The sequence below is a fragment of the Herpailurus yagouaroundi genome, unplaced genomic scaffold (genome assembly GCF_014898765.1).
Source record: "Herpailurus yagouaroundi ecotype Mexico unplaced genomic scaffold, PumYag 205, whole genome shotgun sequence".
Taxonomy (NCBI): domain Eukaryota; kingdom Metazoa; phylum Chordata; class Mammalia; order Carnivora; family Felidae; genus Herpailurus; species Herpailurus yagouaroundi.
This window is the reverse complement of record NW_024412436.1, coordinates 12,303,989-12,331,799: the sequence shown is the minus strand read 5'-3', so window position 1 is coordinate 12,331,799 and position 27,811 is coordinate 12,303,989. Positions and strand designations below refer to the sequence as shown.

Genomic DNA, 27,811 nt, shown 5'->3' with positions numbered 1-27,811 from the left:
GCTCATGAAGGATACAGTCTCCTGTTTTCTGCTGGTAGTCTAATTGCTATTTCCTTGAAGTCAACCAGTCTTTGCCCCCTGGCTGCTTTTGAGCTCTTCTGTTTTGATGTTCTCCAATTCGGTTATGTTACATTTGAGTGTGAATTTATTTTTATTTACTCTGCTTGGAATTCCCTGGTCCCTATAGTTCTGTAGATTAGTGATTTTCACCAGTACTGGAAAATTCTCAGCCATTACTTCTCATGTACCATCTGTGCCCACTTGTTTTCTTTCTTTTCTGGAACTTCAATTTAGATTATTTAAATCTCACTCTGTCCTCCATGTCTCATAACCTTCCTGGCTTGTTTCCCATCTCCATGTCTCCAGGCTGCAATCTGGTTAATCTCTTTTGACGTATCTATTTCACTAATTCCAATAATAGCAGTGTCTAGTTTGCTGTTAAACCTGTGCAGTGTGTTTTAAAAATTTTTTTTAAGTTTATTTTGAGTAGAGAGCAAGCGAGCAGATGGGGGGCGGGGTGCAAGGGAGAAAAGGGGAGGGAGGGAAGGAGGGAGGAAGAAAGAGAGAATTCCAAGCAGGTTACATGCTGTCAGCACAGAGCCCAATGCAGGGCTCGATTCCACGAACAGCAAAATCATGACCTCAGCTGAAATCAAGAGTTGTACACTTAACCAACTGAGCCACCCAGGCGCCCCTGTCTTGTGTGTTTTTAATTTCAATTACTGTATTTCTTTCTAGAAGCTCCTTTAGTTTCTTTTCCAAATCAGCTAGAATACCTTTATAAATTCCTTTTCACTTTTTGTGATCATAATTTCTCATAGACAGGCTTGCCTCCCTCCTCCTCCCTGCTCTCATCAATGACAATACTGCGATCTTTGCAGACCCTGGAGTTGGTGGGGAGGGGTGGCACATTTACTTCTCACGTACAGCTTCTGTGCTGCGTTGTTATATGGGGTCCTACCTTTATGGGTTTCTCTGAAGGAAGTACGGAAGAAAAACAAGAAGAGGAATTAACCCCCTCCCCACACTGGCCGGCACACTGCTAGTGGGGCCACCCTCTTCCTCGGGTTGAAACTCTTTTCTATACACAGATTTACAATAGCCTGCAGGCTCTTTGGGTTTTCCTCACAGGGTTTAGGGTGTTAGAGCCTCAGATCCGGACTTCCCTCTGTCTGTCATGGTGTCTCCAGGGTTGATCTCAGAGAGGCAGCCAGTGGCTCATGTGGTTAGCTGTCTTGCTTCCGCATCTTCGTCCGGCAGATGTCTCAACTCTTGGATATCATTAGAGTCATGTCTCAGGTTTATGGGGTCAAAGAGGAGACATGAAGGGTATTTCTGACTTATCCCCCGGGAGGCAGATTTGTTCTTGGCATATATATATTTTTAAATCTGATGTTTCTTTTTCATCCAGTGCTCTGGCTGATGCAGCCACGGGGAAGAAAGTCTTGCACATTCCCTACAGAGATTCTGTCCTGACCAAACTTCTCCAGCCAGCTCTGGGCGGGAACAGCAGAACCACTTTGGTAAAGTGACTTTCTTACAACACAGCAGACTGATTTAGCTATTGTGTTGTTGTCACTGTTATTATTAAAATCACGCTCACTGTACCATGATGCCGCATTTTGCATTCACGTCACACATTCTTACGTACGTCGAGACTCCTGAGACTCTTTCCGCTACAGTGTTCAAATACTGCTAATTTTAATTTTTTATTCATTTCCGTAGCTTTCAGATTCTTTATAAGGAACATACACCACTATTATTGCCAGGAAAAAATTAGTACACATTTTAAAATAACACTGATAACGTCGTACTATTCTAAATCGGTGGTCATTTCGTGGCAAGACCGGAATTCATTTTGACCATGTGAGACACCAGGCAGCTGTTGAACCCGGCGAGTAGCTAAATCGTGTCATCTCAGCAAAGACTCCAGACTCTTAGTATCGCATATTTGCCAAGGGGGTACAATGTGGGATGTGTTAAAATCGGGACTCTCTGCTCTTCAGCTCCAGGTGCGAAAAGGAACAGACTGGCACATTCTGCCGGCAGGTTCATACTGGCCTCCGGCCTGCTGTCCCGGTTAGGAGAAAACTGCTCACCGCTGGGCCTGCTCTGTGCACTCTTTCCCAAATTCACAACAAAACACAATCTTTACTCTTTCCTATTTAATCTAACGCCCCGCCTGGGGCACTACCACACTTTAACAGAAAAATGTGTGGTGGAGAGGAGGTTAGGGGGCAGGGGGTGGGGTCACTGGCCCTCTCAGGAAGCAGAAAGAAAAGAGAATCTGCAAGGCCAACATTCAACGGTCACTTGAATCCCCATCCACCCTCTGGGGACTTACTACTGAGGACAAGGGCCTGAGAGTGAGTCAGGCCCGGCTCCAGGCCCAGCTCTGCCAGTGATTATCAGACAGATCTCGAACACATGGTTTTTCTCCGGGCCTCTGTGTGTGTGTGTGTGTGTGTGTGTGTGTGTGTTGTGAAATTGTGGTGTTTGTGTCCTGAATCTGCGGTGTCGGTGCGCTGCAGAGGTCACGTGTGTATGTGGCATATGTGGGGTGAGCACGTGCTATCAATGTGTGTCCGCACCTTCTGAGTTGCAAAGTTCGAACGATACCGTAAATGACAAGAAATGCTATGAACCTTAGCGTATCGGCAACGACAAATCCGTCTAAAATTACAAAATCTGAAAGGGACGTTCTTTTTACAGATAGCGGCCATAAGTCCCGCTGACATCTGCTATGAGGAAACTTTATCCACGTTAAGATACGCCGAAAGGTACGTTTGTGGATACGTAGTATCCCTAGGGGTTCCAAGTCAGATTCTTCTGGTCCCCCTCTACGCAATGGGTTGGCAGTTGGGGGGAGAGGTCAGGAGAAGGCAGAACGGAATGATTTGTGAGAGAGAGAGAGGTGGGAGGAAATAAACAAAAGGAGACAGAACTGGGGACTCAGACCCTAACGTCACCCCTATTCTGCATGGGAGAGGCCCCGCGGGTTCCCATCGATGGGGGAAGCCTGGGGGCCGATCCCATGCTTGGAATCCTTCTTCCTGTATTTTCCTGCCACATAGCTGCCCATTCACGTGTTTCTCCCTTGTCACATGGCACACGGGTGGTGTGCGGGGGCAGGCAGGGGACGTTTATGCCAATAGGTGAAGACAAGCACGTGTGAGGCACTTCCCTGGGCTGTCGCCCAGCCTCCAGCTCCATGCTTTTCTTGGCTTTGGTCTCCTTTGCCCAGGCCCCGTGCACACGGGTTCTACTCTTGGGGTGGCCTGACGGTCTAGGCTCCTCTTTCCGGGGGCGGGGAGGGCTCTCCCTGCCAGCTTCCTTCCGTCCAGGGGGCCAGGGAGGCGAGCCTGCATACTAAGCCCCGGCACGAGGCTGCCGCACGGACACATTCTAGGCATCTGGATCCTGCTTCTCCTGACCCTTTTTAAAAAATTTTTTAACTGTTTATTTATTATTTTTGAGAAAGAGACAGAGCACGAGCGGGGGAGAGGCAGAGAGAGAGAGAGAGGGAGACACAGAATCCGAAGCAGGCTCCGGGCTCCGAGCTGTCGGCACAGAGCCCGACGTGGGGCTCGAACTCACAAACCGCGAGACCGTGACCCGAGCCAAAGTCGGATTCTTAACTGACTGAGCCACCCGGGTGCCTCTCTCCTGACCCTTTTAAAAAAGATAAGGGTGCAGGCGGAGGGGACCTCTAAGCAGGGTAAAAGCCACATGCTGCCACCACCCTTTCCCTTTCGCGTGGCAGAGTCCGGAATCCACCCTGAGGCCCACCCGCCGGGTTCGGACGGGAACCTGGAATCCTCAGGCCTGGTCCCAAGAGGCTGGAGCTGGTGTGTGAAATGAAACTGCCACCTACCGTGACACGTCCCTGGTCAGGTCTACGGGCTTGCGTGACCTTGAGCGACACGCCGTACCTCCCTAGCCCTCGGCTCTGTCCCATGTCGAGGGAGGTGGTTTCTCATCAGAGTCGGTGGGGGGAAGAACACAACAGATCCTGCACGAGCCCGTTCCCGGCAAGGTTCTGACACGTGCTGAATGCTCAGAGATGATGGCTGTCACTGCACCACCGAGCAGTGGTCTTCCCTCTGGCCCTGTCCCTGGCAGGGAGCCCTGGCATTTTAGGGACACGTGCCAGCGGCCTCTGCAACGGTGCAGCCTCCGTATCGTTTTACACCGTTAGATGTTTCTTTCAGCGTCTGCAGCACGAGCTCGAGCTCGGATCTTTCCATCAGTTCGGTCTCTCTGCTTATCAGACGCAAATCTGTCACGAGCAGATTTCCCATTGAGAGACTACGGCCGCAGAGGAAGGAGAAAACAGTAGCCCAGAGTCCCAGGCTCTGAGCCTGGAGCTGCCACGGGCTGTGTGACCCCGGGGCAAGCCCTGAAAACCCCATTTCCTCAACGAAAGGAGTAAGGCGGCGGCCGCAGTTAGCAAATACAAAACACAGGCTCCCGGTTAAACCTGAATAGCAGGCGAAGAGCAAGTAAATAATGTGTCCACAGAAGTATGCCCCATGCAGTGCTCGGGGGCATCTCGCGTTTTCTCTGGGACACTAGAAGGCAGGGAAACAGGTGACCCCTAGGTTCCCTTTCCAGCCCGGAACACCCGCTGACAGCCTCCAGGGTGGGGTTACGCCAAGTCAGCAATGACGCATAGATGTTTCCACTAGCGGAGTCGGCCGATGGGCGAGTGGGTTCAGGGCCCAGGTCGCGTCGGGGCCAGGCTGTGGGTCCGGCGGGGCTGGTCATGTTTATTTCAACCGTGGACGTCACTAAAGTCCCTTTCGGCCTTCACCGTTCACTGGCGCCCAGCCTGCTGGCATCTGGAGTCGCCTGGGCCGAAAGGTCCCACTTGGCCGGTTTCTGGCCTGTGCTCCCCAAAGGGGTCCGGGACTGAGTGCGTGTTCATCTTTGCACATGGAAGGGCTAAAAAGATCCGGAACAGAGCCGTGGTCAACACCTCGACGCTGATGAGAGAGTCAAAGGCAGAGAACGACAGAGCGCTGCTCGCACGCGGGAATTCCGGAATGGCAGGTAAACTGAGTCAGGAGCAATGCCGGTCCAGGCCAGCAGCAGGAAGGCTGGGAGTGGGATGGAGGGAGGGACCGGCTGCAGACTCAGCCTGGGGCTCGGCGGGGAGGTGGGGAACCCCTGCTTGGAATCGCCGGAGCCTGGCACAGGCCAGGGGCACCCTCTGGGGACATTTAGGCCCCAGCCTCGGGAAAAAAATACTTCATTTTGAGACAAATGCAGATTCACTTGCAGTTAAGTGGCCCTGCCCTTTTTGCATGATCATTTTAGTCTCATTTTTATCGCCATTTTTACTTTGAAGCCGTTGTTTCTGCCGAGGCCACTCCGTCCTTCCCAGGTTTGCACCGTGGCCATTTTGACGTTCGCTGGGCTGATGGCCTCACACAGTTGCATGATGTTTGAATCTCCAGAGGCCTCAGAGGCAGCACATCAGAGTCACCTGGTGAGCGTCACCAGGCCCACTGACTGTGACTTCTGACTCCACGGTGCCCCAGAACCACTGCTTTGAAGGAAGGCCTAGGATTTCAGTTTGGCAGCATGAAGGGAGGTGCCTACAACTTTGTGCCCGTTAATAACTTAAAACGGGATGAACAAGAAAAGGGCAAATTGTAAAACTGTCAAAGTAAAATTGGAGGAAGTGGTTTAAAGTGAAAAGAACAATGCCAGGAGGTCCAAACCTCTGGCGCTCAGGGCTGGTTCAGGGAGCGTGAGCTCCAGTCACCAAGCGGCCCGGCCCCTGTGCCCCCCGCCAGCTGGGCTCCCTCGTTCCAGAGGGGCTCTCGGGTACTGGCAGCACGTTCCGCCCCAAACCAGGCTGCCCGGGGGGGGGGGACAGAGGCTCTGTGGGCACCCCTGCAGGCTCCCGCATCCCAACTCGCTGGGACTTCACAACAAAGCCCTTCCCATGTTAGAGGCAGCGCCTGCGGCCCATCCAGGTATGGTGGCCTCGCTTAGCCCCAAAGTTCGTGTCGTCGCGAGCTGGACGGATGTGAGCACTGAATGCCCGCCGTGCGTAATAAGCGCAGACACAAAATATGTTCACGAGCCTGTGATGCTGTGAGTCCCCTGGCCTTGTAGGAATGGCTGGTAACCGGAGTATAAAACAGAACACTCTCACGTGCCCGCACAACCAAACAGAAAGTATGGAGCGTCGTGCCTCCTCCCCTAAAAGGCCTTCTTGCTCTACGTTCCGATGCATTAAAATGACAGCGTTTCTACCCTCTGTAGAAACAACTGGGTGACTTCTTCACCTGTGAGCGCAGCTCAGTTTCCCGCCCTGCCCAGCATCCCCGGCTTCGGCTGAGAACAGAGTCAACCTGACTCTTCTATCATAGTTATTCTATAGTCTTCTTTAGAATTCTATGGTTATTCTGTAGAAGACTATAGTTATTCTGTAGTCTTCTATTATAGTTATTCTGCTCCTCACCCTCGACACAGCAGACCCGCTGCTTAAGCCCCTTCCTTCCTTCCAGAGCAGCCGGCCCGCCCACTGGCAGAAGCCGGGCCCTGGGCGTGCCAGCTGGAGCAGGCTCGGGAAGAGTGGCAACAGCACCACGTGGCCGTGGCCAAGGTGAGCTTCCTTCCGTCCACCTGCCGAGGCCCACACCTGGCAGGGAGCCTCACACTCTTCCCACGTGTGCACGGCCGCCTGGGCTGCCGTCCAGTGGATCATCGGGGTGGCTCCCCCCCCCCCCCCGGAGAATGTGTAACACGTGAGACGCGGCATGTGATTAAGTGACAAATGACTTCTGCCGATGCCGCTGGCGGCGCTAGGGGAGAGGAGGGTGGGGTGGGAGGGGGAAGGAAGCCGAGAGGCCTTGATGAGTCAAGGCTGCTGATAATTACAGTTTGGGGAGAATTCGAGGACTGTGCACCGTCTTCCGGGGACCGCACGGCGTGACCCTGAACCGTAGCATCTGCCGGAGCATACGTGGGCTGTGATGCGAGTTTTGTACTCGGGTCGGGGAGATGCCCTCTGGGCCCCCCATCCACAGCGCCCTCCCGCCATGACCTGACTCCCCAAAGCCACAGCTCTGCACAGACCCCAAGTCGTGGGCCAGCCTTGGAGCACTTCCGGAGTGGAGGCAGAGGCCCAGGCTGGCTCCCGAAGGGCTCGGGAAGCCTGAAATGGAAGTGAGCCTCAGGCGGCGGGAGCGCAGTGGGGCCGGGGGCCTGTGACACCAGGAGGCCAGGACGAGTTAGGGTCCAAGGACTCTAGAAGTAAGGACACGAGCAACGGAAAAGACTCTTATCCCCCTTACTCGTTATCAGAATTTCAAAACTGAAAAGCTTTCTTGTGCTTGAACAATTTACTCCAGTTCTGATCGGCAGTCAATCCTCTATAAGTTCAAGACCACTAATACCAGGTTGAGGGATGAGACACGCTCGGGTAACCCAGAGAGGGTATACGGCACGTCCCACATTTGATCACCAACATCGGATCACCAGTGAGCTAGCCTGCAGGACCTGAGCTAGTGAGCTAGTCTGGGGGAGCCTGTGATGTAGGGTAGCGGGTTTAGTGGGAAGGGGGACCCAGGTGAGGCACCCGATGGGGCACCAGGACAGCTGGGATGCGGGGGGACCTGGAGAAAAGAGTGGGGTAGAAGTCAGGGTAGAAGGGGGGACAGAGACGGAAACTGGCCGTGCTTTGCAACAGTCCCGTCCAGATGAGCTCAGGCCCCTCGGCTGACCTGCTGCGGGTGGGGTCTCACCCGCGCCGTGAGCAGGGCCTCCCGTCCCAGTCCCACTGGGCTTTCCTGAACGATCTGACAGGACGCACAGACAAGTGGCTTCGGTAGGACATGGATAGGAAAGGAATGCTACTGCCTTGAACGTGCTGGCCCTGTGTGGTGACAGGACTCCCGTCTCTCCCCCAGGAGCAGCGGATAATGAAGACCCTCCCTCACCTTCTCAACGTCAACGAGGACCCGCAGCTCACAGGGGTCCTCAAGTATTTCATTCAGGCTGGTACTCACCCCTGCCGACCCACGCTGGACCTGCTCAGGCTTCTTGCTTTGTGTTTCTTTCTCTTTTGAATCTTTCTTTTTGCGGTAAATAGGTGGAACATAAAATTCACCATCCTAGCTTTTTTAAAAAAAAATTTTTTTTAAATGTTTATTCGTCCCTGAGAGAGAGACAGACAAAGCATGAGCAGGGGAGGGGAAGAAATCGAGGGAGACACAGAACCCGAAGCAGGCTCCAGGCTCTGAGCTGTCAGCCCAGAGCCCGACATGGGGCTCGAACTCACGGACCGTGAGATCGTGACCTGAGCCGAAGACAGATGCTCAGCCGGCTGAGCCACCCAGATGCCCCACCATGCTAGCTATTTTTAAGTAGACGGTTCAGGTCCATCAGCACATTCACACCGTGGTGCCACCATCACCCCCACCCAATCCCGGAACCTTTCCTTCTTCCCAAACCGACATCCGTCCCCATTCAACACTGGCTCCCCCAGCCCCAGGCACCCTCCGTTCCACTTCTGTCCTACCTCCTGTCTCTACAAATGTAACTACTCTAGGCACCCCGCATCATTGGAGTCACACGGTATTTGTCCTTCTGTGACTAGCATATCTCACTCAGCATAGTATCCTCAAGGCCCATCTATGTTGTCAGCAGGTGTCAGAATATCCTTCTTATTTCAAGTTTATTTTATTTGAGAGACAGAGAGAGAGCGAGCATAAGTGGAGCAGAGAGAGGGAGAGAGAGAAAATCCCAAGCAGGTTCCGCCCTCTAAGCACAGAGCCTGACGTGAGGCTTGAGCTCATCAACTGTGACATCATGACCTGAGCCGAAACCAAGAGCTAGACGCTTAAGCGACGGAGCCACCCAGGCGCCCCAGAATTTCCTTCCTCTTTAAAGCTGAATAATATTCCATTATATACGTATACCACATTTTGTTTATCTATTCAGTTGTTGGAAAACAGCATCTGTATTGTAGTAACACGAGGCTTTCCGCACCCCGGCCCTGGGCACACCTGGACAGGAGAGGGCTTGCACTGGATGGAGGTAGGGCCCGGGTGTGGGGTGGCCCCCGGGGGGAGCCGGCGTGGTGCTCTCGGTGCTGTCTGGGTCCGTCACTGCACAGACCAGGACCTTCCCTGTGGCCGGGCTGCAGCATATCTCCTAAGCCCCAGACTCGACAGTTTCTTCCTCCAGAATCCCCACGAGTAAGGTGGAACTTGTAAAAAGTTAGGCAGCCCACAAAAAAAGGGCAGAAAGTAAAACAATCATCCGTAAGGCCGGGTGGTGTCCAGGTACTTACGACTGAAAATCCTAGCAGCAAAATCCCTTCACACGATCCTCTTGGAGAGGCAACGGCCCTACCCAAGCATCAGACACGTTCGCTTGTTAAGGTCAAATCCTGACAAAGTTTGAAAAGAAATTATCCTAATTCTTTTCAAGGCTCATGTGATGCCGGTCGGGCCGCTTCAAACGCCATCCACCTTCAAGGTTTGGGGTAAGTTGACGTGAACCGTCTTCGTCCAAGAATTGTGACCACTCATTCCGCGGGAGGTTCTCAACATTTGTCTGGGCCTCGCCGGGTGGGGCCACAAACCCTGCAGGACAAATTCCCAGGCCGTCCTCAGGGACCCGCTCGGGGCTTCTGGAAGGAAGGGCTTTCCTGCTCCCACTGAAATCCTTCCCACCGCACTCACTTTGCTTCCTGGGCTCTGACGTCGGGAGGAAGGGAAGACCCGTTGCTAGACCCCCGTATAGTGACTCAGCACAAGGAGACACAAGTGGACGAGGCCAGCAAATGAAGACAGTGAAGAGAGAGCCCACCACAAGGGGCCCACGTCCTTCGTGGTCTTAACCACCGAAAGCAATAGCATCCTCAGATCTCTGCCCTCAGAGCCCTCACCAACTGGACGAAGGGAAAGCCCAGGCTTTGGGTGACCCCTTCTGCAAGAGGAGGCCCTGTGGAACCCTATGGCGGTTCTCACGAACTCACAGCCGTCTCCTACCTCCGTGGCCTCTCTGCTCTTCTCCCCAGTTCCAGGGTGTCCTGATCGCCCACAGATTTCCAGCCCGTAGGCTCAATCAGCTTGCCGACCAGTCCCCCTGACGTACCTCAGCCCTTCGGCACCAAAGCACAGGGACAGGAGGGGAGGGGGCCTGCCCTGACTGGGGGGGGGGGGGCCAGCTGACATGGCTTCCCCCTGCACCACCAGCCTCTGGGCCCCTTCTCCTGACTCTTCCTGGGAATTCCCCTCGTCTCCCTTTCCAGACACTTCCAGTGGGGACCTGTAGACGGCCGAACTCCAGATGAGCTGAGGGTATAGCCTTTCCCATGGCATCCCTGGGCCCCACGCACACAAGGGATATGGACGGACAAGTGTCTCAACACGCAGAGCCTTCCACAGCAGCCAAGGAGTCTAGGAACATTCTAGAACAGTTAGGAAGCTGGTCACTCAGGGCAGCCGGATGATGTCTAGGGGGCCGCCAATCTGACACTTCTGACATCTGTCCCCCAGTCTTTAGCATATAATGTCTGCCGTTGTATCATGGAGACCCAGAAACCGCTCTGACCTTCTCTGTGGCATGTACATCATTATCTGTCAGCACTGGTCACCTGTCCCAGCAACCCTCTGAAACATCTTTCTTTCCATTTCCCCACCACTCAGTCTTGTGGCCCATGAGTCTTGGAGGACCCCAGCGATGACCCTGCCTATGCGGGCTCCTTGTAGCTGTTGGGCCTCAGCGGGTGCTGGTACTGTGGCTATGAGAATCGCTTTGTGGTCCTTCTCCGGCTCCTATCTACCCCGACCCCCTTGAGCCGCTTCCGGCCACCCTGCAGCACCCGTAGGTCTTACTTACGCGTGCGAGTGGGGAGCAACCACCAAAACCGTGTGCCCTACAGTCACGATTATTTTGGCTACCTAGACGACCTCTTGTCTTTTTAGAATTTCAGATAAACACGCGTCCTTCACAAATTCGGATGGGAAGGTGACGGTCATGCCACACAGCAAATGCAAAGTTGTCGTTAACGGGGTGCCCATCGTGACCAAGACAAAGCTGCAGCATTTGGTAAGCTTTCCTGCCTGGCCGCAGAATTTCCACAGTCCCACCGGAGAGCCAGGAGAAGAGGTTCCCGTGAGGTGCCCCAGGCCTCCACGCCATGGCAAGCACCGGGCAGGGTGGGGGCGCCAGCCACCCCATGTCCCCCTGCTACGGCCGACATGGGTCACAGCTTGGGGTCGGGAGATCTGATATTAACCCGCTCTGTGTTCCTGGGCAAAAGCCACTTCACTCCTCGGGAATTCATCTATACATTGCTTTTAAGTTTATTTATTTATCTTGAGAGAGTGAGAAAGAGGGCAAGCAAGCAGGCGAGAGGCAGAGAGAGAAAAGCAGAGGGAGAATCCCAAGTAGCCTCTGGGCTGTCAGCACAGAGCCCGACGTGGGGCTCAAACCCACAAACCGAGAGACCACGACCTGAGCCGAGATCAAGAGTAGGACCCTTAACCGACTGAGCCCCCCAGGTCCCCCATCGGGACTTAATAAAACAGAGATGAGTGAACTAGAAGTCCACCAAGACCCTTTCCAGCTCTGACATTTCATGATATCTTAGACTTCTTAAAGATCTGCCATTGGGAGGGACCACGCGGCACCTCGCAAACACTAGTCTCCCTGTCTCCTCCGCACACCCCAGCCTGGCTCCCCATGACCACAGGGGCTCCCGCCAGCCTCCCTGCTGCCCAAGCCCCTCTTCAACCCATTCTCCACACTGTAACCACAGAGAGCCTTCTAGACAAGCTATTTGGATTAGGCCACGCCCTCCTGGAAATCCTCAGTGGCCACCCTTTCAGGGCCCCTGTGTGAGCTGCCTCATCTCACCGCCACCTCCCGCCTCACTGCTCTGCACGAAGGTCACACGGACCTTCTCCTGATTGTTCAAAACACCCCTGGCTCTGTTTGGCCGCAGCCTTCTCTGCCTTGCCGAAACTGACCACCTTTGAAGTCGTAAACAGCGCACCTTGAGAGAGGACCGCTCTGATCCCCAGTGCAAGTGAGGCGCCCGTATTGTACCTTCTGCAGAAGCACCCCCATTTCATTCAAGCATCTCTCTCAAGCTATAGTACCGTCTGTCTATAAAGTCCTAGAGGGGAGGGCCCGGGTCTGTTTGGTGCCCACCGGGGTCCACAATGTCTGATGGAGAGTCGGAGCTCCGTGTGGGATAAAGGAAGAAATAAATGAAAGCATGCACACAAAAGCAAAACGTCCATCTCTTCCTCTGCATTCAGGGGTCTCTTCCCTCTCTGGGGACCTCGTGCAGGGTTTGTGATTTACCACAGCTGGACTGCCCATGGGGACTTGGTCCCCCCTGGAGCAGGCTGGTGCCACACCTCTGCTGAGGGCAGCGTGCTCCCGCTGAACCTCCCGTCTCCTCCCTAGGACCGCATTATCCTGGGATCCAACAGCGCCTACCTCTACATTGGGTTTCCATCAGAGCGAGGCAGTGAAGACCTGACCAGGTTCGACTATGACTTCTTCCAGCTGGAGAGAGCAGCTGCGGAGGGAGTGAGTGTGGACAAGCTGGGTGAGCAGCTCAGGGCCCTGCCTTCCAGCATTTTCCACTGATCTAAAAGCAACTGCTTTCACTGTGTGCTCTCCTACTTTCCCTAAGAAAATAACATCTGGTTTCAAAGGGAAATGTTTAGAAAGTTAAATTAGGATTTCCATATTGTAGAGTGAGCACATGTCAAAGATTTATTAAACTATTTTGTTAATAAACGGAGAAGAAGGGGCGCCTGGGTGGCTCAGTCGGTTAAGCGGCCGATTTCGGCTCAGGTCACGATCTCGCGGTCCGTGAGTTCGAGCCCCGCGTCAGGCTCTGTGCTGACAGCTCAGAGCCTGAAGCCTGTTTCAGATTCTGTGTCTCCCTCTCTCTGACCCTCCCCCGTTCATGCTCTGTCTCTCTCTGTCTCAAAAATAAACATTAAAAAAAATAAAATAAAATAAACGGAGAAGAAGGCGATAGATACAGTTGACCCTTGGACAACATGGGTTTGAACTGTGTGGGTCCACTTATACATGGTGGTGGTCTTTTTGTTTTTTTATAAACACAGCACAGTCCTATAAATGTGTTTTTTTCTTTCTTATGACTTTAACATTTTCTTTTCTCCAGCTTACTTTATTGTAAGTATATAATACATAGGACATACAAAATATATGTTAATCATCTGCTTATTGGTAAGTCTTTGGACCAACAGAAGGCTATCAGTAGTTATGTTTTGGGGGACTCAAAAGTTGAATGGATTTTTGACCGTATGGGGCGTCAGGGCCCTAACCCCTGCATTTCCCAAGGTTCAACAGTAAAGCACAAGAGGGAAGAACAGTGAAATAAGACTGAGTTAGACAAAGCTGGTTGATGGTTTTGGGGGCAATAATCTTCTGCTGGACAAAAGTCATTTTAAATTGCGAATCTTCGGGGCGCCTGGGTGGCGCAGTCGGTTAAGCGTCCGACTTCAGCCAGGTCACGATCTCGTGGTCCGTGAGTTCGAGCCCCGCGTCAGGCTCTGGGCTGATGGCTAAGAGCCTGGAGCCTGTTTCCGATTCTGTGTCTCCCTCTCTCTCTGCCCCTCCCCTGTTCATGCTCTGTCTCTCTCTGTCCCCAAAATAAATAAAAAACGTTGAAAAAAAATTTAAAAAAAATGTGAATCTTCTACAAATCATCTCACAGCTCAGAGTCCAGGCTCCAATCAATAGCTGAATGAGTGCACACGGGTACATCCTCCTAGGGAACCAGAATCCCTACATGGGATTCTGCTAGGACCTTTAATTTTTTTAACGTTTGTTGATTTTTGAGAAAGAGACAGAACAGGAGCTGGGGAGGGGCAGAGAGAGAGGGAGACACAGAATCCAAAGCAGGCTCCAGGCTCTGAGCTGTCAGCACAGAGCCCGACGGGGGCTCGAACCCACGAACCGTGAGATCATGACCTGAGCCGAAGTCAGATGCTCAACCAACCGAGCCACCCAGGAGCCCCATGTAGACATTTGGTGAACCATCAAATCACTGAGTACATAAGCATATAAATAAACCCCTTCGTGGCTGACAAGTCTCCCAGAACCAGAGACCGACCTTCACCGGGACCCTGCTGGTTTCCAGGGGCTGCGAGCCACGGCGATGGGAAAGCAGACCCCGGCATGCTGGTGGTGTTCCAGGACTACGTCAGACTGATGCCCCTGGTGGCAGAAGCCAATCAAATGGGCGAAGAGCTGAAGAAGGTAAGGGCTGGAAGACGGAGTAACGCTGGGTCTGGAAGGACCTCAGGGAACAGGGTCCACGGCCTCTCACCCCCACCGCCCCAGCCGGCTTTGCCGTACCGGCGAGGGCACGGGGCCTGGAGAGGTGAGGGGCTCCACCCAGGACCCCGCAGCGAGCCAATGACAGAACCCAGGCCAACCCCCAGGCCTCAGCGGTCCCAGCTGCCAGCGCCATGCCTACCATGGCCCCCACAGCTCCCACGGCCCACCAGGCCCTCCAGGCTCCTAGACCAATGCTTGCTTGCCAGGCCACCCCTCCCAGGTTGCCCTCCAGAAAGGGCTTCCCTGGGTCCAGGACCCTGAAGCCTTCTAGCCACAGAGAAGACCTGAGCAGGGGGTGGCCCCCCGGTGACACAGGATCCGATCCCCAGGACACGTTCAAGACACATCTGCGTGTTGGGAACGTGCGAGGAGGAGAAGGAAATGGCGAGGGTGGTGTGGGCTCAGCGAGAAGGGTCCCCCTTACAGGGACTCAGAATGGAACTGAAGGTGAAGAATTTAGCGGCTTCAGACTCCAGGGGCCACGAGCTACAGAAGGAGGTCATGGTGAAGGTAACCAACCAAAGGACCCGCGAGGTGAGGATGTCTCTGGGGACGGGGTTTCTGAGGGCTCTCACGGGGACAGAGACTGTCCTGTGGAGACCCTGTGAAGGGCACTGTGTGTTCCCAGTGTGAGCTGGGCTCTGGGGACAGACTCTGGGATGGACCCCCCCGCCCCCCCACGTTTCTCTCCTGGTCCTCTCTCCCACATGGCACCAACCCTGGGATCGCTCCCAACCACCACTCTCCATTTATTTCTTTATATTTTTTTAATGTTTATTTGAAAGAGAGAGAGAGAGAGAGAGACAGGTTGAGCATGTGCGAGCTGGGGAGGAGCAGAGAGAGGAGGCCGCAGAAGATCCCAAGCAGGCTCTGCACTGTCTGTGCAGAGCCCGATGCGGGGCTCGAACTCGCGAACCGTGAGATCATGCCCTGAGCCGGGGTCGGATGCTCAACTGACTGAGCCACCCAGGCGCCCCCCCTTTTTGCCTGGTCTCTTCCTCTGACCGGCACCGAGGTGGCCTCCCGTGTGGGGTGAAAGGGCAGAGGAGTCTCAGTTCCTTCATGTTGCTACGGCAACACCACAGCTTGGAGGCTGGGAGCAGAGGTCGTGGCACAGGCACATTTGGTATCCGGTGAAGGACACCTTCTCGCCGGGTCCTCACGTGGCGCTAGGGGCCGGGGAGCACTGAGGCCTCTTGCATGAGGGCAGTGAGTGCATTCGTGAGGCGTCCACCCTCACGGCCCCGCCTCCTCGTCCCAGCGCACTGAGGGTCAGGCTCCAACGTACGGTTTGGGGGGACACATCTCGTGACTCAGGAGGGTCTCCTGGGAGACCCCTACCCTGGGAAGTCCACCTTGACTTCTGCGCGTGTCCCACGAGGCCTTTGGAGCTGAATCCTCAATGCGTGTGCGACCGTGATTTTGTCTTTTGCGTTTTCTGGAAGGAGCCATCAGATCGAAGGAGCTCTGGTGACCCAGTACTTTGCCTCTGGGGCCAGGCGCTCCGCCAGGGTTCGGTTTGGCCATTTCCTACTGTCTTGTCAGACCTCGTTTTAAGGAGATTTCATGTTCCTCTGTGTTTCGTTGCTCATTATAGTTTAAGGTGAATTGAAAAGGATCTCGTTCAGCCTTTCCTATGATTAGCAGAAACCGGGTTCTCTTTTCAGAGGCTGCGCGCTAATTGCTTTTATGGTGATGTCGCTCGCTTTCCTCTCTCCTCGGGCAGAGACTAAGCTTACTGATCCGTCATCTCCAAGGCTGTCCGTTTTCACCTTCCGAGTGGATCAGTGGCCTCTCCCCGGATGAAGTTACGCCTTCCCCGGGGGCCTCGGAGATGCTGGCAGTCCCTCGGCCCTTCCTGGAAGGTTTGGTGTGTGAGGCTGGGAAGGGCGAACAGCAGCCTCGGCACTTTTGTGGCGGTCCGCCTCGCAGATGTTCGCCCTAGACCGCTGGACCGTGCGCGCACAGGGCGGAGACGGGACCCCCCCAGGCCACTTCATGTGACCGACGAGAGACACGTCGGGGGCGATTCGGGAGCAAGCCGGGGCTTGTGAGGACAGGGAGGGTCTCAGCCCTGACTTCTCAGCGGAGTCTGTGCAACAGGCTTCCGGCCTGGGAGTCTCCGTGCTCGGCTGAGGTCCCGTGGGGGACGGGAGGGTCAGCAGAGACCCCTGCCGGTCCCGCAGAGCCCCGCTGAGCTGTCACAGGGCCCAGGGCGCGCTGTCCGCCAGGAAGGATGCAGAGGACTGAGGACGCCGATTCCCACCGTCTTGGTGCCCTAGCCTCAGGGCTTGAAAAACCCACCTGCTGGAGCTCGTGCTGTGCTCTGCCAGGGTCAGGTTCACACGCAGTCTTTACCCCGCCTCTCGGGGGAGAGGACGGGTTTCACTTGAGGCAAAGAAGGAAAGAACGAAGTCTTTGTAGTGTCTGGAGGGGGATCTTTTTCTTTGAAGGCACGTAACACTCAGAGGGACAGCGACACATCGGTTGGCTCCTTGTGCCCCCATCACCTCACCGTATGTCCTCTCAGCAGCCCTGTCCCTCACTCAGGGACAGACAGCGGCAGGTTCTCGGGGGGGGGGGGGCGTGAGCGCACACATTGTCACCTTACGGCCCCGCCCGGGCCTCCCTGTGCCACAAGCGAGGTGCTGGCACAGCTTTGCTTTCTGGGGGCCTGGGGGTCTGAGAAGCTGTTTCTTTGCTTCTTGAAGCTTCCAGAGGCCCCCGCTTTCCTGGGCTCCATTGTGCTCCATTTCCAAAGTCAGCCACTTGGCGTCTCCCTGACTCCCCTTCCGTCACCGTCTGACCATCTCTTCTGCCTCCCCCTTCCACAGTTAAGGTCCATGTGAGGGCGCCTGGGTGGCTCAGTCGGTTGAGCCTCCGACTTCAGCTCAGGTCATGATCTCATGGTTTGTGAGTCCGAGCCCTGCGTCGGGCTCTGTGCTGACAGCTCAGAGCCTGGAGCCCACCTCAGATTCTCCTTCTCTCTCTGCCCCTCCCCCACTTGTGCTCTGACTCTCTCTACCTCTCAAAACTAAATATAAAAAAATATTTAAAAAAAAAGGTCCATGTGGTTACACTGGACCCACCTAGACAGTGTGAGCAAATCTCCCCATTTTAAGGTCAGCTGATAAGCGAACTTCATTCCACCTACAACCATAATTCCCTTTTCCACATAAGGTAACATGTTGGCAGGTTCCAGAGACTGGGACACAGACATCTTCGAGGGCCACTCTTCTGTGTTCCCTGAGTCCCAAACCGTCATCTCTCCTGGGACAGTGTATTGTTTGATCCCTTCGTTATCTCCTCTAAGTTATTAGGGCCCAGCAACTCAAGAAATGCTGGAGCCATGGGTCAGGAACGAACGTGGACTCCTGGAGGACCTCACCACAAAGCTAGGCTTGACGAGAGTGTTAGGGGGTCCTGGGTGCCCCAAAGCCGGCCCATCTGGGGAAGCATGCTGGGAAAAGTCATGGGAACGAACTGTGAGCAGGTGAAATCCAATCCCGGTGACCTATCTTTGTGTTCGTAGGTGTGGATCTGGTCAAAAGCCAAGTTTATCAACAGGAAATTTCTCATGGAGGAACTTTACCAGCGCTTTCTGGATGGAGAAGACAGCCACGTGGCTCAGGAAGATGACCCCTTCTGGGACCCTGTCGAGGTTGTCCACTTGGGCTCAGCCCACATCTGGCTCCAGTCGCTGGCCTACTCCATGAAGCTGGAGGAGCAGGTGGAGTTCATGAACTGCGAGGGGGAGGAAGAGGCCGTGGTGCACGTCTGCGTGACTCCCTGCTCCCCGGCGGGACGGTGGGTGTCCCCCCGGCCCGGCCTGATCCTGGCAGAAAACTCCCAGCATGCCTGCGCTCTCCTGGATGAGCTGGTCAGCACGGTGTCCCCGAAGAGCTCATTCAGTCACGATTTGGCCCCAGCAAATCTGATTTTTGCCACGGCGGCCAAATCGGCGGGCCCGGAATGTCTCGGGTCCTCGCTGATGTGGCCCGAGGGCTGGAAGAAAGCAGAGTTTCCAGCTCGTCCCTTCTCCATCTGTGGTACAGGCTCCCATGGGTTTTCTGTCCCTTCCCTCAAGGCAGGGACTGAGGTGTCTTCGTTCCCTGACGTGGCCTCCTTCTGAGTTGTTCGCCGACCTTCTGTGGGGACGGGTGTTGCTATAACTCTGCTGCCCTGCCCTTCACCGTCCTCTCAGGGACCCCCTCTCTTCCCTCTCTCTAGGCCATGGACAGTCCACAGCGTTTTCACAAAAGCCCAGGTCTCTCAGCAATTCTAAGCAAAGAGGCGGGCAGGCGGCGGTCTGGTCTGGGTGCGAGGTGCTCTTAGGCACCCGGGACGGCCTCCCTGTCTTTCTGAAGAGGGAACCAGCTCAGGGCCGCGGGGTCCTGGCACCCAGAGACCAAGCTGACCATCGACTCACTGTCTTTACTGGGAGTCTCAGCAACTTTCTGGTCACTTGGCCACCTCGGGCTTCTCGGCTGCCGGACGGTTTCTCTCTCGTTGCAAATTCCTAAGGCACATTCTAGCTTATAGGCTCGATGCGAGGTTGACGTGACAGACGCCCCCTGTTGGAAAGCTGTCCAAACTGGTTTTGCGAACCTGTAAGGCTGGAGTTGACTCTGGACTGTGCAGAGCTCACCAAGGAAAGGGTCGCCTTGAGAGGCCGCATCCTCTACCCCACTGGGAACCCGCCCGGGGCTCCAGGGCTGGGTCGCGTATTACACGAGGCGGTTACGTTGCGGTCTCTTCCTCCAGGAGGCTGGGAGCTCCTTGAATGCCTGTTGCGTGAACACGCTCCACGGCTGGCAACGCTCCTCGTCTTTTCTTCAGAGAAGCTGGCCATATCTCGAGGAGTCTCAGGAGTGCCCTTTGACGACACGACCCTCACCTGCTCAGGCCCCGGCCGATCTGTGACCTGCCCTGTCCTCCTCTGTTCGCAGAGCGTGCGGTGAGGAGGACGTGGTTATCGACCCTTCGGAGCTGCTGGGCAAGAGGATGGACTTCCAGGTTGGCCTCGTGCGGTGCCTTGGGGTCAAGTGGCTGAAGGAGGACGCAGAGCGAGGCATTCAGATGGGGTACCGGCTGCGCACACACCCCCCACCTCGTGGGCCTTGGCGGGTGGGAGTCTCTCTTGGCGCTTGAAAAACGAGTTCAGGGGCGCCTGGGTGGCGCAGTCGGTTAAGCGTCCGACTTCAGCCAGGTCACGATCTCGAGGTCCGTGAGTTCGAGCCCCGCGTTGGGCTCTGGGCTGGTGGCTCGGAGCCTGGAGCCTGTTTCCGATTCTGTGTCTCCCTCTCTCTCTGCCCCTCCCCCGTTCATGCTCTGTCTCTCTCTGTCCCAAAAATAAATAAAAACGTTGAAAAAAAAATTTTTTTTTTTTTAAAGAAAAACGAGTTCATCACGAAATTTTCATACGTTTCTCTGCTTCTTCAACCCCAAAATGCCTATTTCCCCATCGGTTAATAGAAGTCCCACATCCTTCTAGGTTGCTGGGCTGAAAGCCACGTTTATTGATCCTCGGTGATTGAAGCAGTGGTCAGACAGTCTAATTATCTGATAGAATATCAAGGGAAGCTGTACTCTCTACGTGGAATCATGGTGTTTTTGTTGTGTTTTTTGTTTTTTGTCTTTTTGAGTTGGAAATGAAAGGACTGTTATCACAATATGGAAGAAACACCAGATAGGCTTAGTCAGGCTAAGAGACGGTAAGAGATTAAGCAATAAAGAAAGGGAAACTTTGAAGGACAAGACCCAAAACACCACCTCACGTGGAATATTAACAATTTTAGGGGCGCCTGGGTGGCTCAGTCGGTTAAGTGTCCGACTTGGGCTCAGGTCACGATCTCACAGTTCGTGGGTTCGAGCCCCGCATCGGGCTCTGTGCTGACAGCTCAGAGCCTGGAGCCTGCTTCGGATTCTGGGTCTCCCCCTTTCTCTGCCCCTCCTCTGCTCACACTCTGTCTCTCTCTCTCTGTCTCAAAAATAAACATTAAAAAATAAATAAATAAAATTAACAATTTTAGATGATCAAAGTAGAACGTATTTCTCAAAATCCATTTCCTTTTTGCTAGACATTTAATACTGTCCATGTAGTGATGCTACTCGTGTTAAATAGTGGAAATGTTGGGGGGTGGCAAGCACGAGGATCAATTTCAGGTCGTCTCGTATCAAGTAACCAAGCCAAGCCATCATTCTTTGGCTCATCTGATCCATTTCTCTGTAAATGTGTCCCTTCTGGCTTGGAATTCTGTCTTATGTTCTTTTCTCAGGTACAGAATTTATGACCTTTCAAGCACTTTCTATACCAAGCCTGTATGGAAAATGGTGAATCCCCAAATAGAAGAAACTGTCCAATTTACAGCCTTAAATGCATCTCAGGAGTTTCTGAATTATTTACAAACAAACGCTCTCATTGTCGATTTATGGGGTCTTCAAGGTACCACGTTTGCTTCCTCTTTTGCACGATGCATTCTTCAATCAGATATCACGTCAATATATCTAGGGTTGCCAAGGATGTGGAGGAGGGAGGGGGTCAGGGTCTTAATAGCCCAGGGCGGTCTTCTCCTGGGTCCCTGGGCTCTAGTCCACAGGGGATTGAATGGCTTAAACCTCTTCATGTAGGGGCACCTGGGTGGCTCAGTTGGTTAAGTGTCTGACTCTTGATTTCGGCTCAGGTCACGATCTCACGGTTCGTGAGTTCGAGCCCTGCGTGGGGCTCTGCGCTGATAGTGTGCAGCCTGCTGGGGATTCTCTCTCTCCCTCTCTCTCTGCCCCTCCCTTGCTGGTATTCTGTCTCTAAATGAGTAAATAAACAAAGAAACATACATTTAAAAAAACTCTCTTCACACAACACTGGGCCTGGAGGTGTTTCTTTCCTTGATGGTGTCTCCCTCACATTACAGAAGGCTGCGCCCAGCTGGACTGCTCTCAGTCGGACCTCATGGTCACAAGTGAAGGCCACATCATGGTGGACACCAAGAAAATGTCCACGCTGATGGATCCAGGCCAGGTGTGCCCATTTATGTGACATTCAAACGGGCATCGCACGTGACAGCTGCTTAGGGATCATCGGTGTTCCTTCCACTTAACAAATGTTTTCCTTATTTACTGCTGTGTTCCCCCAGGGGCTTCAACCCTGCTCACCACACCCTCACCCCCACCCCATCTAGGGGAGTAAAACTGCCAGTCCCAAAGGGTATGCAGATCCCCGCGAAAGGCTAACCTGACATGTTTTTTGTAGACGCCATCAAATCAGATATCTGAACTCTACATGAAGCTGCTCGAGTTAGAGCAGGAGACAGAGCTGCTCAGAGACACCAACAGAGCCCTGAGAGAAGAAAACGTGTTTCTCAAACAATCACTTGAGAAGGTCGGTTCTACTCAACAAGGTGAGAGGCTACGTAAGTCTTGCTTAAGTTTCTCTCTAAACTCCTACGTTTGAGATGGATATATATATATATTTTTTAATTTTTTATGTTTATTTTTGAGAGAGAGAGAAAGAGATCAGGGGAGGGTCAGAGAGAAAGGGAGACAAAGAATCTTCAGCAGGCTCTAGGCTTCAAGCTGTCAGCACAGAGCCCAAAGAGGGGCTTGAACTCACGAACTGTGAGATCGTAACCTGAGCTAAGGTTGGATGCTTAACCAACTGAGCTCTGAGATGTGTATCTGTATTTCAAAGAAATTTACTTTTTAATGAGTTGATCTATATCTTGTTTCATAAAAAAAAAAAAAAAAAAAAAATCTGAGAATTTTTTCCCCTTCTGCCTGGATGTGTCTCAACCTGTGCTTGATAAAGGCTGGTGTAGACCTGCCACCAAAATAAATATGTACATAGAGACTTGGGAGAGCAGATGTTGAAATAAATGTTCTGTCTCCTCACCACCTCAGCACATAAGCCTTCCGACACTCTGAAGCTAACTTGGACGGCAGCCCACCCTCCAGCAGCCAGAGAGATGAGCCAAATGTACACTCGGCCAGCCAGCTCCGACAGAGAATTCGCCAAAGCCCTTAAGCTGTTCTACCACAGCATGAACCAAGCAAGAGGGCAGCTTCTCCGACTGAGACAAGAGAAACCCCCTGTAAGTAACCAGAATCCTGGGAGCAACAGGGTTCTTCTTCCATTAGATTTAGGCATTGGAAAGAACTGCATTTCTTTTTAATTTTTTAATATTTACTTTTGAGAGAGACAGAGCATGAGTGGGGGAGGGGCAGAGAGAGAGGGAGACACAGAATCCGAAGCAGGCTCTGGGCTCCGAGCCATCAGCACAGAGCCCGATGCGGGGCTCGATCGCACGAACCGTGAGATCATGACCTGAGCCGAAGTCGGTCGCTCCACCGACTGAGCCCCCCAGGCCCCCCGGAAAGAACCGCATTTCTTGAGCTGGGGGATGTGTGTGTTCAACAAGAGAGCAGGCGGAGGCCTGAACAGTGTGTCCGCTGCTCTCCTGGGCATCCGTCTCTGCTCTTGCTTTTTTATTCAAGTGCACTGCTGGCTGTTTTCAGGTAGTGATATTCATTGGCTTTATGACTTACACAGTATCCCAGAAACACAGATTTGGCTTACTGTTATATAAACCAAATAAATACAATTCATCACACTAAAATGCTAGAGGAGGTGCCCCGGCTTCGGTTAAGCATCCAACTCTCGATTTGGGCTCAGGTCACACATGATCTTGCACACCGTTTGCGGGTTCAAGGCCCGCTTGGGATTCTCTCTCGGCCCCTCCCCTGCTCACATGCTCACTCTCTCTCTTAAATAAGCATTTTTTAAAAAAAGATACTATAGGAGAAAAAGCAAGGTTACTTCAACAGAATCAGAAAAAGCAGGTGACAAAATTCAGCATCTTGCCATGATAAAAACTCTTAGCATATTAGGAATAAAATGGACATCCCTCAATCTGAGGAAGGCAGACTTAAGCACAGAGCAAGCATGATCCCTAATGGTGTAGCGCTGGATGCTTTTTTCCTTTTACATCAGGAAGAAGTCAGGGATGCTAGCCAACTTGACTTCTGTGTGACACTGTACTTGAGCACGAAATACAGGAATAAAGTTGAAAAGGGGAAAAAGTAACAGCAACAATAGCATATGTTTGCACAACACTTACTAAGTGCTTTACAGTTACTCAATTCTCACAGCCCGATGTCGTCGGTACCATCATTAGCCTTATTTTACAAATGACGGGTCTAAGGCACAAGACAGGTTAAGTAACTTGGGTGAGGACACAACCAGTTGACTAGCAGGACCAACCTCCAAACCCAGCAAGGGTCCCTCCACAGTCTATGTTCTCTCCTACTAACCCATGCTGCCTCTGTTATTATTCTCAGATGACCTGTGTATGCAAATTAAAACCCCAGAAGAATTTATAAATTACTAGAATTACAAAGTTGCTGGAAAGAAAATTGTATATATATATATACACACACACACACACACACACACACACACACATACATATACATTTGTTTTGTTTTGAGAGAGAGAGAGAGAGCGTGCACGGGAGGGGCAGAGAGAGAGGCAGCGAGAGAATCCCAAGCAGGCTCCGCACTGTGAGCGCAGAGCCCGATGTGGGGCTCGAACTCACAAACCGCGAGATCGTGACCTGAGCCAAAGCTGGACGCTTAACTGACTGAGCCACCCAGGCGCCCCAAGAAAATCAATATTTAAACATTAACTGCATTTGAGGGGTGCCCGGGGGGCTCACTTGGTTGAGTGTCTTACTCTTGATTTCGGCACAGGTCGTGCTCTCATGGTCCGTGGGCTCAAGCCCCGTGACAGGCCCCGGGCTGACAGTGCAGAGCCTGCTTGGGATTCTCTGTCTCACTCTCTGCCCCTCCCCTGCTCTCTCTGTCTCACAATAAATAAGCAAACGTTAAAAAAAAATTAACTGCATTTGAATATAACAGCATCCAACAGCACTGCCTTGTGTAAAAGATGCCATTGATCATTGCATCAAATCCATGAAGTACTTAGGCCTATAGCTAACATAAAGCTGTGTTATAAAGCCCGTAAAACTATGGCCTGGTATGGAGAAAATGTTAAACTTCGCTTGAGAGATGCTAACGAAGATCTAAATAAATGGTGAAACGTGCTAGGTGTCCACAGTTTGGAAGATTTGCAATTGCAACTCTTTCGAGTCCCCCTGAGAGTCACTGTAACCCAACCAAATGTAACGGGATCTGACGAGATGATGCTATACTTGAGATGGGATTGCGAAAGCAAAGAACAGCCAAGACCCAAACACAAGCGTAGGAAGCCTCGCCCTACCTGATGCCAAGGCTTACTTTAACGCTATGGTAACAGACAGCAAAGTATCAGCCCCAGTGCGAATAAGGTAACCAAAGGAGAAGGACAGAAGGCCCGGAAATAGACTCACCCAGGACCAGAGACACGCTATGTGACCGACGAGGGACTGCGGTGAAGGCAGCAAGGGTGGATTTTACAACAAACGGTGCTAGAATTAAGAATACATACCGGGGCGCCTGGGTGGCTCAGTCGGTGAAGCGTCAGACTCTTGATCTCAGCTCAGGTCACGATCTCACAGTTTTGTGAGTTCGAGCCCCGTGCTGGGCTCTGTGCTGACAGTGTGGAGCCTGCCTGCAATCCTTTCTCTCTTCCTCCCACTCTCTCTCTCAAAATAAATACATAAACTTTAAAAATTAAAAAGAAAAAAAAAAGAATGCATACAAATGCATTCCAAAATGAAATTGGAATCTTATCTAAGACTATAGCCAGAAACCAATTTCAGGTGACAACTAAGGACCCAACCGCAAAAGGTAAAAAGCCTAGAGATGATCATGACCTTGCGGTGACAGGACAGGAGAAAACACCCGGCTGTCAAGGGAAACACCGATAGACGCACCTGTACTAAATGGTACACTTTGGCCCAGATACCAAAATAAAGGCAAAAGAGGCCAGGAAAGGTTATTTACACACAACACGTTTAACATGTAATGAACTAAGATCCAAAGCAAAGAACTACACAAACCAAAAAGAAAAACAGCCCAACAGAAAAAAAAGAAAAAAAAAAAAAAGGCCAGTAGACACATCAAAGGGTGCTTAACCTCTTGAGTAGTTCGGGAAACACTAATTGAAACCACAGTGAAACGGTATTATAAACCCACCATGCTGGCAAAACTTAAAGGTCTAAAAATACCCAGCTGTGATGACGGGATGAAGCAACAGAAACCAATGCATTGGCGGGAGGAGTTTAAATTGGTTCGACCACTTAGAAAAAAAATTTTTTGCCACTTACCTAATAAAAGTGGGAAAATGCATCAACCCTAGAAGCCTGCGACTCAGCTCTTCGCAGAGTCAGCTGGTTCTGCAGAGGATTCGGCCCCAAGGCCCCCAAGCAGTGGTTCTCGAGGGTGGTTCCCTGCTAGCAGCTCCAGAATCATCTGGGGTCTTAGAGGTCCAAACCCCAGGGCCCCTGCCAGACCTGCTAAACCAGAGCCCTGGAGTGAGGCCCAGGAGCCCCTGCTTTAACGAGCCCTCCAGGTGATTCTGCCTCGAACTGAAGTCCGAGAACCACCTCACTAGGCTCTCAATGCACGGATTTGTCTCCCACGTACTAGGATGGTTCTAGTTATACACCGTTCTTGAGAGAATTGAGGAAATAGTCACTCGGACCATTTCCTATTCTGTGGTTCAGATGAGGGACCGGCTGAAAAATTCTGCAGAAACCCACGCCTGTATGCCCCAGCTGCTCTTAATCCCTCCCTCCTCCATAACAACCCGGCACCGAAAACCCCAGCGGAAGAGAGGTCAGGGAAGCCCCGCCCCCCCACCCGGGAACCCCAGCCACGTGCCAGTCGATGAATCTCAGCACCACGCGTCAGCGCTGACTTCCAAGTCCACCAAAGATGCCATCCAGTAGGATTCCGTAAATGGACAGGAAACGGACAAAATATACGGTTCAGGCTGCATTCCAGGTGGCACAAGAAAATGATGATCACGGAAGTCAGGCTAGTCGTGGTTGTTCCTGGGGGAGAGAGGGTGTGACCTGCGGAGGTCTGTGTTGCGTAGGTGTATTCCCTTCAACACATTAAGGGTTCTCGTGTGCGCCTGTCTCTCACAGTTGCAGAGACAGAAAACCTGATGAGGGGAAAGACACTGTAAACAAGGCTAAAAAAAAAAAAAAAAAAAAAAAAAGCCACACCCCATTTTTTTTTTTTTTCATCACAGAGTAGTATTCAGAAAATATAAACGACGACGTTTAAGAGAAAACCAGGATGGAAAACACACTGGAAGCAATGGCCTAAGTATCCGAGCTGCCATCTCACCAGTGATCCGGGAACCACCTGCAGGGACGCTCGGTGCCCTCTGCCCGCTCCCGGCTCGTGAGCGCGGTCACCCTCCGCTCCACTGTCGCACGCGGGCACTCGGGCCCACCCGCGCCCCTGCACCTGCCTCCCCGGGGCGGGGCCCGCAGCAGGCAGCCCGCACTCCGCTACCGACGGGCGCACCCCCGCCCCCACCCCCGCGCGGTCCTTGGCAAACCCCAGAGCTCCCCCGGTATTAAAGGCGTGCGGGTCGTTCCGATCTGAATGAGCCCTTCTCTCCAGCAGCAGCAACCGAAGGCCGGGCCGGCGGCCTTCTCCACGCTGGACAGGCCCCCAGGGGACTCACCACCTCTGCCGGCAACTTTCCGACGAGACTCGTCGGCAGAACTTCCGGGCACCCCACTGAAGCTGCTATCCTCTCCCCCCGTTCCTTCATTCCCAGGAGGAAGATGAAATGCTTCGACCGTTCGTACAGCAACAGGCACAGAGGTTAAAGGACTTGGGAGACGTGCTGGAGTCCAGCTTGCGGAGGCTGAAAAACGATGTCGCCGTCATCGTGAAAAAGAAGAGGGCGAGGTTGCCGCACGCAGAATAGCGCGGACGCAGCCGCTGACAACCCCTGAGCTCTGGGCGAAGCTCCCCCGCGCAGCCTGGTTAACTCGGCTACCAGAGCTGCGCTTGCGCTGTGGGCTCAACGCACTCCAGTCCTTTCTTGTGCCGCTTCTGTCCTTCAGTTTGATTTACCGTCCCGTAGAGATGTCATCCACACGCGGGGCGAAGGTGGGCTGGGAGACAGGAGGCCTTGGGGGTGGGTGGTTAGCAGTCTGCGCGCTGGCCCTGGACTGTCTGGGGCTCAGTCCTCTCATCTGTCACTTCCCGACTGTGGCTGGAGGCAAACGCCCCCTGCCCCCCTCCAGCCTCTGTTCCCTGTTAGGCGGAAATGAGAGCAGCACTAACTGCAGATGGGTAACGGATGCAAAGCACCTGTAAAGCACTTAGCACAGCACCCTGGGCTGGGAAAAGCACTTAGCACAGCACCCGGGGCTGGGAAAAGCACTTAGCACAGCACCCTGGGCTGGGAAAAGCACTTAGAATAGCACCCGGGGTTGAGAAAAGCACTTAGCTCAGCACCCGGGGCTGGGAAGCACTTAGCACAGCACCC

The 27,811-nt window shown here is 53.0% G+C and overlaps 1 protein-coding gene across 1 annotated transcript in view; it reads left to right on the top strand.

Moving 5' to 3' along the window:
• The window catches only part of LOC121015138 (kinesin-like protein KIF28P), a 78,660-nt gene that overhangs the window by 49,531 nt on the left and 1,318 nt on the right, over nucleotides 1-27,811 (top strand). Inside the window, exons 7-23 of the mRNA XM_040451886.1 lie at nucleotides 1,412-1,523; nucleotides 2,713-2,780; nucleotides 4,943-5,052; nucleotides 6,522-6,619; nucleotides 7,926-8,016; nucleotides 9,451-9,505; nucleotides 10,953-11,076; nucleotides 12,445-12,589; nucleotides 14,159-14,277; nucleotides 14,785-14,892; nucleotides 17,891-18,165; nucleotides 19,308-19,442; nucleotides 20,637-20,803; nucleotides 21,270-21,376; nucleotides 21,608-21,767; nucleotides 22,255-22,445; nucleotides 27,092-27,220. Coding sequence (XP_040307820.1) covers nucleotides 1,412-1,523; nucleotides 2,713-2,780; nucleotides 4,943-5,052; nucleotides 6,522-6,619; nucleotides 7,926-8,016; nucleotides 9,451-9,505; nucleotides 10,953-11,076; nucleotides 12,445-12,589; nucleotides 14,159-14,277; nucleotides 14,785-14,892; nucleotides 17,891-18,165; nucleotides 19,308-19,442; nucleotides 20,637-20,803; nucleotides 21,270-21,376; nucleotides 21,608-21,767; nucleotides 22,255-22,445; nucleotides 27,092-27,220 — 2,194 coding nt within the window. The remainder of the gene's footprint in view (nucleotides 1-1,411; nucleotides 1,524-2,712; nucleotides 2,781-4,942; nucleotides 5,053-6,521; nucleotides 6,620-7,925; nucleotides 8,017-9,450; nucleotides 9,506-10,952; nucleotides 11,077-12,444; nucleotides 12,590-14,158; nucleotides 14,278-14,784; nucleotides 14,893-17,890; nucleotides 18,166-19,307; nucleotides 19,443-20,636; nucleotides 20,804-21,269; nucleotides 21,377-21,607; nucleotides 21,768-22,254; nucleotides 22,446-27,091; nucleotides 27,221-27,811) is intronic.